The sequence below is a fragment of the Crocodylus siamensis genome, chromosome 1 (assembly GCF_052110815.1).
Source record: "Crocodylus siamensis isolate JL-2025a chromosome 1, ASM5211081v1, whole genome shotgun sequence".
Taxonomy (NCBI): Eukaryota; Metazoa; Chordata; order Crocodylia; family Crocodylidae; genus Crocodylus; species Crocodylus siamensis.
Window position 1 is genome coordinate 301852543 of NC_143395.1, and position 13222 is coordinate 301865764.

The 13222-nt window shown below is 39.7% G+C and overlaps 1 protein-coding gene across 3 annotated transcripts in view; it reads right to left on the reverse strand.

Moving 5' to 3' along the window:
- Window positions 1-1335: 1335 nt before the first annotated feature.
- Window positions 1336-13222, reverse strand: part of UXS1 (UDP-glucuronate decarboxylase 1) — an 87785-nt gene continuing 75898 nt past the window's right edge. For all 3 annotated transcript variants that reach the window (XM_090021130.1, XM_090021146.1, XM_090021140.1), the window contains 4 exons: window positions 10360-10420; window positions 8461-8518; window positions 6647-6750; window positions 1336-2150 (listed from right to left, as the gene is read on the reverse strand). In XM_090021130.1, the coding sequence (XP_089877256.1) occupies window positions 2019-2150; window positions 6647-6750; window positions 8461-8518; window positions 10360-10420 (355 nt within the window). In that variant the 3' untranslated portion in view covers window positions 1336-2018. The remainder of the gene's footprint in view (window positions 2151-6646; window positions 6751-8460; window positions 8519-10359; window positions 10421-13222) is intronic.

The following is a 13222-nucleotide window of genomic DNA, read 5'->3' on the forward strand; positions in this document are numbered from 1 at the left end:
TCTGTTCACTTGCCTATGGGTTCAATCTACATAGCTTAGATTAACCTGCAAAGTTTGAATTGGTTCAGCCTTGGTATTTTTGACTCTCTATACTTAACCATTTTGATACAATCTGAAAAACCTTTCTGAATTTACCAGTATCATATCATTCAGATCTTCCTGTGGGCTTTCATGAAAATGGACATTTATTATTACTCCTTCTTCTCTATGTTACAACATCCAAAAATATGTTTTTTGTTCTACAGTCCAGAAAGAAAGCACACTCCTGCAGCCCAGATTTTAAAAGGTTTTGCTACTTTCAGTGCTGCAAAGTCCACGTGATTTAGATGGCCGAATCCCATTTTCAAAAGTGATAGTGTAAATCGCATTGACTAAGTAGTACCTAAATCCCTTCTGAAAATGTAACTGAGACCTTTCCATTTTGAACAGTATCTACATATGCAATCAACATGCATGAATCAACTCTGGAGTTTATTGCTCCTGTGTGCTATGTCCGCATGTGGGCCTGGGACTGCAGTATGTTGAGCCCAGATGAAGCAGTCTATCAGCCTGCCAGCCCAGGGTTGCTCCCCTCGAATTAACATGCTGCGGAGCAGCTGGCTAGGGCATGAGGGTGCTTCAGTGCAGGGCTAGCTGGCAGGCAGGTAGCCCCTGCACTGAAGCACCCTTGTGCCCCACTCACTATCTACACGTGCACTGCTGCAGAGTAAAAAACTCTGCAGCAGGATAGTACTTGCATTTACAAGTACTATCCTGTTTAAGAGTTCATTAGTTTATTCCAGCCTAAGTAGATGAGCTAATTAGTCTACCATGCAGTAAAGGTCTTGTGTAGGTGCACCAAGTAATGCCTAAATAACGTTAAAAATACGGGCTCATCAGTTTGCCAATAACACAGGGAGCCAACTAGATCTTGGCTACTGTGACATGAACAGTGTGTACTTCCTGCTGATTCAGTAAAAGCTTTTAAGTATGAATTCCTCCATTCCCCTTTCCTACTCTCCCCACACCACCCCACTTTCCCCTTTTCTCTGAGGACACTGAAATTACAGTATTTTAAACTTTTGCATCATAACAATGTAGACCTGGATTACACAATTACATAGTCTTAACTATAAATCTGACTAACCTACGATCATTTTAACAAAAACATTTCAGAGACCTTCCCAATGATCAGTTAAGAGACAAGAAAATAATTAGATATTGAAAAAAAAATTAAGTCACTGCCTTCCAACAGCATCATCTGTTCTCATAACTGTGAACTGTTAAAAAACCCAAACATTTGATATGGACAAAATTTTTCTCTTGTTTGAATGTTTAACTGAAAAGGGGAACCCATTAGCAGAAGTTTCAACATTTTATTAAAATAGCATATTCAACCACTGGTAACCAATAATACATTAACTTTTTTCCCAGAGTACGCACAACACAGTAGTGATTTAAAATATCCTTATTCATGATAATTAATGAAAATATTTCAAATTCAAGTGTGCAACTAAAACTAAACCTTTGAAAAAACTCTGATTTAAAGAATATGTAAAGCTTTCATACAGAATTCTTTTATACCTCTATACACTAAATGCCAGTGTTTCACTCACCTGACAATACTGCTAAGTTTTCTCTGATGCATAGTATAACGTCTGATTTATAGTACCCATTTTTATAAATAAATTGGCATTTCCCATCCCATTTATGTTCATCTTCAGCTTCACAAAGAAACCAGTAAATAAAACTGTCAAAGACAGTCACAACAAATGATCTCACAGCAAGATATAAAACTTGAAGATACTCGAAGATGTCTCTACTCTATTTTACATAAAAAGACAGATTTAAAAAGTGCAAGGCAAGATTTGAAGGGTTTTGTTTTGTTTGTTTTTTTAGGCACATCCACTTCTTTAAAGCAAGCTTCAGAATGAAATTCCAGTTTGTTCTTGATACTTGTTTCAAAGTCTCTCTTATGTAAAAAAAATTACATCTTGTTAAATGCAAATTAGAGTGTCTCCTGTCCTCTGTAACAGTTTTCAGTTATGTCTTGTTCTTCCCTTTTTTATCCTTGCAGGCTTAGGCTTAGGGATATACTGATTGTTTGCCTGGTATTCAAGTTCCTTACGGAAGTAATGAATTGCTTTATTCAAGCCTTCTTCCAATGGGACCTGTTTCAAAGAGAGAGAGAGTGTGAGTGTCTCATCAACCTACAGGACTTAGCTACTGTCATCACAGCGTCTGTCGTTATGGCCAAGTTCCAGCTACACACACAAATCTTTATCCATATAAAACATTAACAGCACCACACACTGGTTACAGCCTGCCTAAGCATTTCTAATGCATCTACCTATTGTATCTAGGTTTCATATACTAAGCTAGAAATACCCCATTTTATTCTAAACAGCAACACAGCTTACTTCTGGGGGCAAAAACAAACCAATATATTGTTTCGGTATACATCTGTAAGAAGGAAATGAAAAAAATGCCTTTGGGTTGTTTTAAATTATATTAAAAGATCATCCTCTTGGCATGCTCTGTAAAGGGTGAGGCTCACCTAGGTTTAACATTTCATTTAAAAATTGTTGCACTAAGATATAGAATTGGGAACATAAACCACCACTAGGCAAACTGGCACTTAACTGCATGTCATGAGGAACTGACTGCCTCACTTCTTTTTGAAAACTTTGTTTAATCCTAGTTATTTGTGCAGGTGTATGAACACCATTTTTTCCTATTCTTTTTCTGGTTTTAAGCACTTCAGTGTATGGATGCAGGGACATGACAGTAAATTACACAAGCTTTTTAAGTCCAGTTCTCTCCTCTTGCTCACATTACCACCTGAGATGGAATAGCAATTATGCTTTACCAACTGCCAGCTATGTCCTAGAGCAGGAGTCAGCAATGTTTTTGGCTGGAGTGCCAAAAACACTTCAACCTTGACCCACATCTAGACTTGGTGAGCCAGAGGCAGATGGCAGGGGAGCTGCGAGAGGCCCGATCCTTGTTGCTGGCAGCAGGTGCACGTGCGCCTCTGGGCAGATGGCAGAGGGAGGGCCCCATCCCAGCAGTGTGCCCTGCGGTGTGCATGCAGTCGCTGCCATGGAGCCCGGTGCAGCCGTTTATATATCCAGCTCGGACTCTGGGCAGCTGCTGCCTCCCATGGAGACCAGGCTGCTCACAGCAGGGCTTGCAGCCTCCCTGCAAGCAACCCAGCCTCTGTGTGGCAGCAGCCCAGAGCTTGGACCAGCTGTGGCGTACTGAGCAAAACAACCTCACGTGCCATGCTCTAGCATGTGTGCTGAGGGTTGCCAACCCCTGTCCTAGAGTTTAAATGCTGTCAGGCTTTGTATTGCATATAATGGGTACAAGAGCCTCAGCTTAGTATTTGGGGCAAGGGAAAACAAAATAAAGCAAAAAAACAAATCTGACCATAAAAAAATCTGAAACCCTTTCCTTAGAATCTAATTCTTGACTTTAGCTACTGCCAGAGATCTTTTTCTCTGATAGCCGCTGAAGTCAAGAGCTGGTCTGTAAGGAAAGGATTTCAGTTTTTTGTTTTTATAGTATCTCCAATAGTTTTTTTTTTAAACATAGCTTCTTCTAATGACATATTTTATACATAATATATAGAGAAACAATAAAAAAGCAACATCATATATAAATTAATAAAGAAAAATAATGGCAATATCAGCAGAAAAAAAATCAGTGATCCCAGACACTGAACTTCTCAGTTCTTCATAGATCCCACAAAAACTGTAAACCTTTATGCTCATATCAAGCAGACAGTGGCTAACTAACAGGGCTTAGCAGTCGCTGGTGAGAAGCAGTGCTCTGAAGGACTGGATTAGTCTTTGGCCACTACTGGTGCATCTATACTAGAATTTGTTTTCAAACTGATTTCCCAGGAACCAGCACTGGATGCTGGAAAAACAGCTACTAAGTTCTGTAGTGACTGAATAAAGAATAGTTAGTTGCCCTGGTCACTTAAGTGGCTCTGTAAGCAGATAGCTAAAACAAAGAGACAGGAGAAAGAATATTCTCTCTTTTTGAAGAGCTGTTTTTAGGAAGGAGGAAGAGTTGGGCTTTTGTTAAGAGTGTACGTGGACAGGGGCACTCAGCGAAAACATACATAATGGTATTATAAATATTTTATTTAGTTTTCCCCGCCTGCTTAATGCAGTATGAGTGCTTATTTACTACTTTTGACAGCTCTGGTGTACTAAGCACATCTAACTGCTACCCACAACAAATCCTAGGTGCTTCCAATCCCCAAACAGCAGTACATGCAACTATGTTCCCAGATTAATAAATAATTAGTTCTCCATTAGGTATGACCATCCTTTAATATAAAGCAAATTTATACTGGATCTTTAAACATGTTTGGTCATAAACTGAAATCTGTTCTCAGTGAAGTGAGTGGCAAAATGCCTCAAACCAACCCTGAGGGCTTTGAGAAATTCTACCTTTAGGGACTGTTTATGCAAGGAGACATTTCTAAATAGTTCTACACAGAGATGCTTAAATTGGCTTTGGAAACAGGTGAAGCTATTAATTATTTGGACCTAAGGAAGAGAACTTTCTGATCAAGTCTGCAGATGACAAAAACTGGGAGAGTTTACAAACACTTGGGAGACTAGGCTCAGAATCCAAAAGAATCCTGACAGATTATTAGAGACTTGATAGACTAGGTAAGAAAAAAAAGAACTGTATTGAATTTCATTAGGGAATAGAAACTAAATGCACCAATACAGAACAGGAGACAACTACCTAAGCCGTTGTTATTATGAGAAGGATCTGGGAGTTGTAGTGGATCACAGACTCAACATGAGATAGCAAAATGATGCAATCTCCAAAAATCAAATGCAGTTTTGGGCTGTAAGATAGAAACAGGAAGCGACAGAAACACTTCACTTATTAGGCCTAAGCTAGAACAGAAAGCAGTTCTGGGCACCAGAATTCAAGAAAGACGTGGAGAAACTTGGGAGGATTCTGAGTGAAAGAGATGATGAAAGGGTTGGAATGCAAGCCATATGGTGGAAAGGCTGAGAGAACTAGGTATGTGAAAATGTGATTGGTGGAAATGAAATGGGAGTGAAATTTGAAAGCAGTTTTCAAATATTTGAAAGGTTGCCATGAAGGAGAACTGTTCTCTCCCACCACAAGGGACAGGGCACAAAACCATGGCTTTATACTCAGAGGGACAAAAAAATTCTTACAGTCAGAACAGTAGGAAAAATAGAAGAAACTGCCAAGGGCAGTTGTGGAATAGTCTTTGCTAGAAGTTTTTTAGAAAAGACAGACATTTATGTGCAATAGCGTAAGGGGAGCCTATACCGATTCTGTCAAGGGGACTGGATTGGGTACTCCTTGAAGGCTCTTTCAACCCTATGCTTCTATGACTAAACAGAAATAAGGATCTCATAAGAGTGTTTGTTAAAACTTAGATAGTACCTTAAAACCAGTTAAACTTCAAGCGTAGAAAGACACTAGGGGCATGTCCAGATGTGAATGGATGTTTGGTTCCCCAGGGACAAGTAGTGGCAGTGCACCTTGCACCACCGCTTCTCGTTTCTGGAGGATGCCCATGCCACGTGCAATCTGGTGTGCAGCAAGTTGCCCCGGGTGGTGTAGAGGAGCACTGTACTGGCCCCAGCTGCCTTACCTGGGGTCCTGGAGGCCTTCTGGAGCTGAAGCTACAGTGATCCTGTCTGGGGGAGTCTGGCTGGTAGCTGCAGCATGGCTCTGCTTTTTAGCAACACATGCTGCCTGAGCATGCGCTGTTTCAGGTTTTTTCCACAGTTTTTCTGACCCCTGGATATCCAGAAGTAAAAAGAAAAAAAAAAACCCTGGGGGGAAAAAAACAAACTAGAGCAGCATGGTAGCGTGCCCTTGCAGTGCAGAGAACACCGGACTGTGCAGTAAGTGGTCTTGCAAATGTGTTTACAGCACCACATACTGCACATCTGTGCTTATTTGGACATGCCCTAGAAGTCCACTACACTTTTATCCAGCTATGGAGGTTTTTATTAGTTTTTCTGTTACCCCTCACAATTGACTTGACTAAGCTCATTGATTCAAAAGATGTTGCAACCGTCTTTAAAAGGATCTCAAACATCAGAATATGAAGACGTTCCATTTTAGTTTGCATTAAAAAAATCCACATGAAAAATAAACTATTTTTTTTCAAAATTGGACTGCCACACTGAATAGGGAGGACGACTACATGAATAAATTCATCAGACATATGTATGACATACCTCATATTTTGTAGGTACTGACAGGCTTATGCTGGACTATCCCCTTGCCAATAACTCTTATTAATCATATGAAGGGTAGTTGTTGTTGTTGCTGCTACTTAAGTACCTTTCATGTATTTCATGGATGTGGAGATTTTAAGGCAGGATGGTACAATTGTGATAGAAGCATAGCAATAATCTATTTTCAGCTTCTGCATATCACTGACCATATGTTACCCAGTACTTCCGAAAAAAGTAAGGGTTTCAATAACAGACATAATACCTTATGATGCTTGTACATGGAATGCTTTTCTTTAAAATAAATGTAACAACTCCAGGACATCTACTTTTATAAAAATAGACAACCACCATAAAAAACATTTTCCATATTTTTATATATAATGCCATAGTAGATCCAATTTACATACCACAGGTTCCCAGCCAAGCAATAATTTAGCTTTCCTGATGTCTGGCTTTCTTTTTTGAGGGTCATCTTGTGCTTCTGAGAGAAACTGGATTTCACTTCCACTGCCTGTCAAATAAAATCCTCAGTGTTTACCATAGATTCAGTTGATACATTTTCCAGTTGTGAAGAGGTCCCTCTAAAGCCTATTTAGGTTATTCCCAGTTCTTCCCCCAAGTGCCTCAAGCCTTGCTTTTATGTGAGGAGTAAACAATTATGACAGATTGTTTAGATGACTATATGCTTTAGGCAAGTCCAAAACATCCCACACTATATTAAGGTACAAGGGAGCATATTTGAGTTAGCAAGCAGTGAAGCCTGGCAAATAGAGATACAGTATATCCTTGGTTATCCAAACTCCTTTGGAAAGCACCTACCAAAAAACCATTCGGATCATTTAAATTGATCCAGTAAGTGAAACTGTGGCATCGTGTGTGAAATTATTCATGCTTACACAGGAAATATAATGTTAGACCATACCAAGTTGAATAGTACAGATATTAAATATAATAAAACTTAAAATGGTTACATAATACCAACAGTTAAAAGTTACTATATCAAACTTAAGAGCAGAAAGCTTTAAAAGAGATGCTTATTACACAATTCCAACATCTTCAAGTTAATAAAACAATGCTTCTATTTAGATAATCAAGGGTCTGAAAACTGAGGCGGATACCATATAGTTTATTTAGCTTAGTGACATTGCATTTTTCTTGACACAAGGAAACCACATTCAAGACTTAGGTCAAGTCCTTTCTTCTCCAATCTCATAGGATTTGATAAGTCTGTAAAGACAGCACATTCAACAGCAGGAACAGGAAAGAGAGGCACAGCTTGCCATATATTCTCCAGCATCCTCTCTGACCAAGTCAGTCAGGACTGGCTTTGGAGTGAATCGCATCAAGCCCTCAGTGGGTAGGTTGGAGAAATGAAAGGAGAAAAAAAAAAGAGTGCTACAAGATGAGGCCTTTGAGACTGGTGGGAAAAATGTACATGGAGAAAAATGCCAGGAAGGACCATAGCTAAAACCCATGAAGCATTTCACCTGATAATGTACTTTACTGACCTACATTCTTTTTCCTGTAAAGTTTTCTGAATAAATACATTAACGTGGCAGGAAGTTTGTGCGTGATTCCTACACTGAATTTAAACCACAAGTCACAGTATGTATCCTTCCTGCTGCCTGCAATCATCTTATGCTTTTTCTTTCTTAAAAGACAAATCTCATGTACAGTAAAACACAGTTTACCTGGGCTGGGGGTCTGACCAAATAGATTACAGTATTCAGGACTAGCTGGTAATTCCCTCTTTAGGTGCTGACTTTCTAGTCTCTATATAACCTTTACCAGACATACAGAGAATGGGGGGCATTTTTGGAGCGGGGGGTGCACTACCAAAGAAAAGTACCCGGCCTCTTCTCCTTTGAACTAAATATGGGATACAGCAAGGAAAAATAGAACAGACTCTTCATTTGCATCCATCAGCCTGCATACACAAATTACTGGAATGTGATATGCTGCCACATAAAAAATAAGTTATTCATTCAGTAAAGGAAATACTGAGTGAAGTATAATTGAAACCTGAACCAAATTCAGAATCTTTTACCTGACTAATATTTAATTACAGCAAACATAGACAATTGCATGTCCTTGATAAAACTGCTGTTAAGAAATCCAAAGAAACGAATTCAATTAGCCTTATTACACATACTCTAATCAAGTAATTATCAACTGATAAGAAGTCTGTGACCTTCACTCAAGAATCACTTATCATACTCACCAACAAGTTTTTTAATTAACTGGGCAAATTCTAGGATAGTGTGTTCTTCTGGGTTCCCCTAGGAATGAAACAAGATAATGGTTAAAGGAGTAATTAAAAAGCATCTTAAAATGCTCATTTGTGCCAGACCAAACAAAGCTAACAGGATTATAAATCACGTAAATGAAAGACCTAAATGAAAGGACACTACACATATCAATTCCATTTTGAAATAGCCACTTACCACCACCAAAACTGTCTGATAATATTAGAAAACTTTCCCTACACACCATTTGCATTCACAATTTATAAATACAATTGTATAATTATCTGATTCTCCAGACCTTTTTAAAACAAAATACAAATATGCAACGTCTTTATAAACAAACAAAAAAATGCTCATCTAGGATGGGATTTAAAAAAAAAACATTTATCATTAGCTTAACCCTGGCTCCTAATAGAGTCAACAGGAACAGTAGTCTGAAAAATACAACATCTTGCTGAACGGGAAAGTTTAGCATACAAACTGTAGGCAGAAACCAAACTAAAACATCTATTTACTCAAAACAGGTGAAAGACTTCGTTTTTTCTTTACTTTTTTATATTACTGGTCCACAGATGAAAGTTGTATCAAGTTAACAACTATATATTAAAGAATCAAAAGGTGTTGATCTTGCAGTAGACATGCACAGGCAGGCCCCTATACTTAATGCTTCATCGAAATCAAGGATGCAGTCCCTTGGAATGGGACCATAAAAAAACTAGTTAATTAATCAGCCTCCATGTAGCTCAGTGCAAGATCAAGGCAACAGACTTCAGCAAAGCACTTAAGTATGTGCTTTATGTCCTTAAGACCCCTAATTTCAATGGTCAGCAACTTGAGGGTTTGCTGAATCGGGACTAAAGATATATTAAGACTGTTTCTAAATTATACTCAGTATTTGGAACCCAACATTTTAACTTTAACTCCTCCAATCCTGCCCCCAAGCCAAAGCACTCAGTATGCAACCGCAATAAATGCTTTATTTTTGCATATACCCATTTAATAGCCCACTGTTTACAGCAAATCTCATTGTCTTCTAAATATCTATTAATTCCCACTATCAGCGCATCAACAGAAGCTTGTTTTTCCCTCCTGCTTTCTTTTCAAGAGGGTTCAAAGGCACCAGTTCTTCATAACTCAATTTTTCACCTCTCCAGGTCTTGTATATCAACCCCAGGTTGTACATTTATTGAGGTACAGATGTAACACAACAGACTGAGACAAAACTTGCAGAGTGGTTGAGAAACATTTGTAAAGAAACAGATAAATCTCTTTCCAAATATTTAAAACAATTTGCAAACATGAGACTAAACTAGCAAACAAATGTCTTGCAGTGCTGAGAGTGGGCCCACAAGAAAAATGAAAGATTTTAAATGTCCTCCTCCTACTTTTACTCTCCAAGCAAATGGGTACAAACAAATGGGACACAGCAAGCTTGTTTTTATGCAACAGTATAAAAGTCTAATACTGTTTTACAAAAACAGTATAAGACTTCTGCCCAATCCCAACCCCCTCAGACCAAATCCAATGAGAAGCATTTTCTATGCATTGAAACTAGAGCATTTCAGTATTCTGTTTACTCTGCCTTCCTCTTCTAAGAGTTAGTCTATTGAACAAAAAGTTAAATACTTCGAAATTCAATATATATGGCAAGATTCTATCATTCAAATCAGTGTTAAGATCTGGGATACAGGGGCCTGAAGAATACCATGCAAAATCTCTTATTTGTAAAGCTGAATCTACTGTTTGTGCATGACAAAATACTCTTAATTACATTTAATTCTTGTAAAAAACAACTTTGATGACAGGGAAGAAAAAGGAAGAAAGGTAGACTATTGCAGAGTAAATGTAATTGAATGACAGAACTGTATACTCACCAAGTTGACAGGACTGCTGACATTGCTGTTCATTAAGGCCACCAACCCATTCACAAGATCACTGCAAAAAAGGGAAAGAGCAGATGGAATACATATTCATTTTTCTAGGAACAGAGACAATTTTTATTCCAAAAAGAGATGCACAGCCCCTTCACAACCTCACTGAAACAGCTCAGTTGGACAACAAATGAAGAAATCAATATAGAGCATGTTAATCAAATTAGTTCTCTGACTGCAGTGGGAAAGACACTGGTGATGTCCGTCTCCCATCCTTTTAACCTGTGGCATGCCACAGAGTAAGGGTTCTCAACCCCTAGCCCACAGGCTAGATCTGGACCCAGTAACTTGTCATTTGGCCCATGGGGTTCCCCATGGTAGCATACAGAGCCACAGCCATCTGGCACACAGGGAGGTGCAGGGCCCAAGAGCCTCATCCTGGAGTGCAAGGTCCAATGGAAGTAGCATGAGCCTGGGAGCCCAATCCTCACAAGAGAGGCTGGACAGAGGTGGTAGGGCCCTAGAGCCTGATCGCTGCATGCAGGGCTGTGTGGAAGCAGTATGGCACCCTGCTGCCCTGATCCTACTGCACAGAGCCTGGCAAAGGTAGCATAGGGCCCTGATTGCAGCAAGCGGGGCCAGGTAGAGATAGCACAAGGCCTAGGGTCCCAACCTCTGCATGGGGGGCCAGGCATGGGGTCTGGGGCCCTAATCCCTGTACTGGGGGTGCTGGGCTGAGGCAGTATGGGTTCCTGAGGGCTTGATCTACACATACAGGACTGGGTGGAGGTGGCCAAGGGACCTGGGGCCTCAATGCCAGCACACCAGGTCAGGCAGGGGAAGCATGATCCAGATCTGGGTATGCGAGTCTAATCCTGGGGCACAGGATCCAGTTTGACCTGCGGCCTGGCCCCACCTGCACTCTTTATCTGGCCTGAAGGGCCAAAAGGTTGAATATTACTGATGTAGAGTGCTTTAGGTTTTGTTTTCATAAAGTGGTCTCTGGCTGTGAAGTGTGAACAACCGGAGTTCGTTTCTAGAACTCTTTGGATAAGCAGACATCAGTGACCCTAAGGGGCTCCTGGGGCCCAAGAGGTTTACCTGCTACATGTATTACAGTTGGAAGTCCACAGTACATATCAACTAGAAACTCAATGGCTGGCTAATTTCTACATTTAGCAAGTACCCTGGTGCTTGACATTTACTGAGCTGAATGTTAGTTTTAGAAGGATAAATAGCTACAGCAAAAGCACATATTTCAGGGAGATACAGACAGCATGTTCCTCTACAGACACGTGGAAGGGAGACAAAACCTCCAAGGAATTCTGAAGTACTGAAAAAATTAGTATTTTATTATTTCCCCTGTCCTCCAAGCTTCATACTCCTTTAGGAGCCATTACGTCAGATGCACTGCAATATACTGCTCCATGGAGCAGTAGGCACATTTCTATCAGAATGGTTTCTTAAAGTGAGACAAATCCATGGAGGACAGATCCATTAATAGCTATTTAAACAGAAAAGTTGGGGATTAATTCTGACATCCTAAACCAATGATGCCAGATGTCAGGGAAGGTATGACAAGAGATGGATTAGTTTAGCTATACCCTGTTCATGTATTCTCCCACTAAAGCATCTGCTACTGCAGACACAAGATAGTGGCCTGGGTGAATCACTGGTCTGACAAAGTATGGTACTGCTTATGCTCTTATGAGACAACAATTCTGTGCCACGGAAATGCTCGTCTCCCTTCTGCGTAGTCAGGGCACAAGGCTTCACTGTCCAGGACCCTATTCAAGGATCATCTAGTCAAAATCCCTTCTCAGGGCAGGAACACCCCTGTTTAAGCCATTCCAGACAACTGGCAGAATTTGAAAACATGTAGAGTGATATTAGGTGGAAAAGAGATTCAGTGTTCCATATTCTGGATGTTATTAGAAATTTCTTCAGTCCTTGAAAGCTTTCTACACATGCTTACCTTGAAGCAAAAACAGTCCTCATTGAAAAAAATGGGACAGCTATCAGTACTGAAAATAATGTACATGTATATAGTTATGTATGTGTTTTTACATGCATAAATCTGTGCACTCCTGATGCCTGAGTCACTAAATAATCCAAAAAATGCTAGAAGGAACCCCAAACGCCCAAGGGAATTCTATTATGTGCTATTGCTACCACAAAGTTGTGTGAACAAATGAGAAAAATGCTACCATGTTGTTATCCAAACAAGTAATAAAAGAATCAGCATTTTTTTTTAATTAAAAAAAACCCATTGGAACATCTATTCACTGTGTCATGCAATTAAGAACTCCTAAGTTCTTAGAACTGATGTCTGAAGCAAGGTTTAAAATAGAACCATGTGTGAATTGAAGCTCTACTTGTTCTAGTCGCACTTAACATGGAAATTGGGAATAAAAACTTCAGAACGTCATTGCTCTAATCTCTCTCCCAAGAAAGAAGTCTGATAACTAACATATTCTGATCTTGCATATAGGGTTTTTAGTCAATGCAAACCCTCACTCCCCAGGGTATACATATTCACAAACTCGCAAGGTGCCGTTTCCCCTGAAGACAACCTGATGCACTACTCCAGTGGGGTAAGAACATCTGTGGCAAAAAACTAAATGCACACAAAGCCTCAACCTAGATCTGACAGTGGTCTGATAACATGCTACCAATGGACACTAGGTGGCAGCAGTGCATTAGGATGCAAGAACAAGTCAAGCCACTAAAGCTGCAACAATCCTGAGAAGTGAAACAGAACATGCCCTTTTCTAGTAAGGAGGAACAAAAATGACTACAGACTATTTATGTGATACAACAGTCTTCCTTTTAAAAAGTATAGTTTATATTTTGGAATGCTTTATTT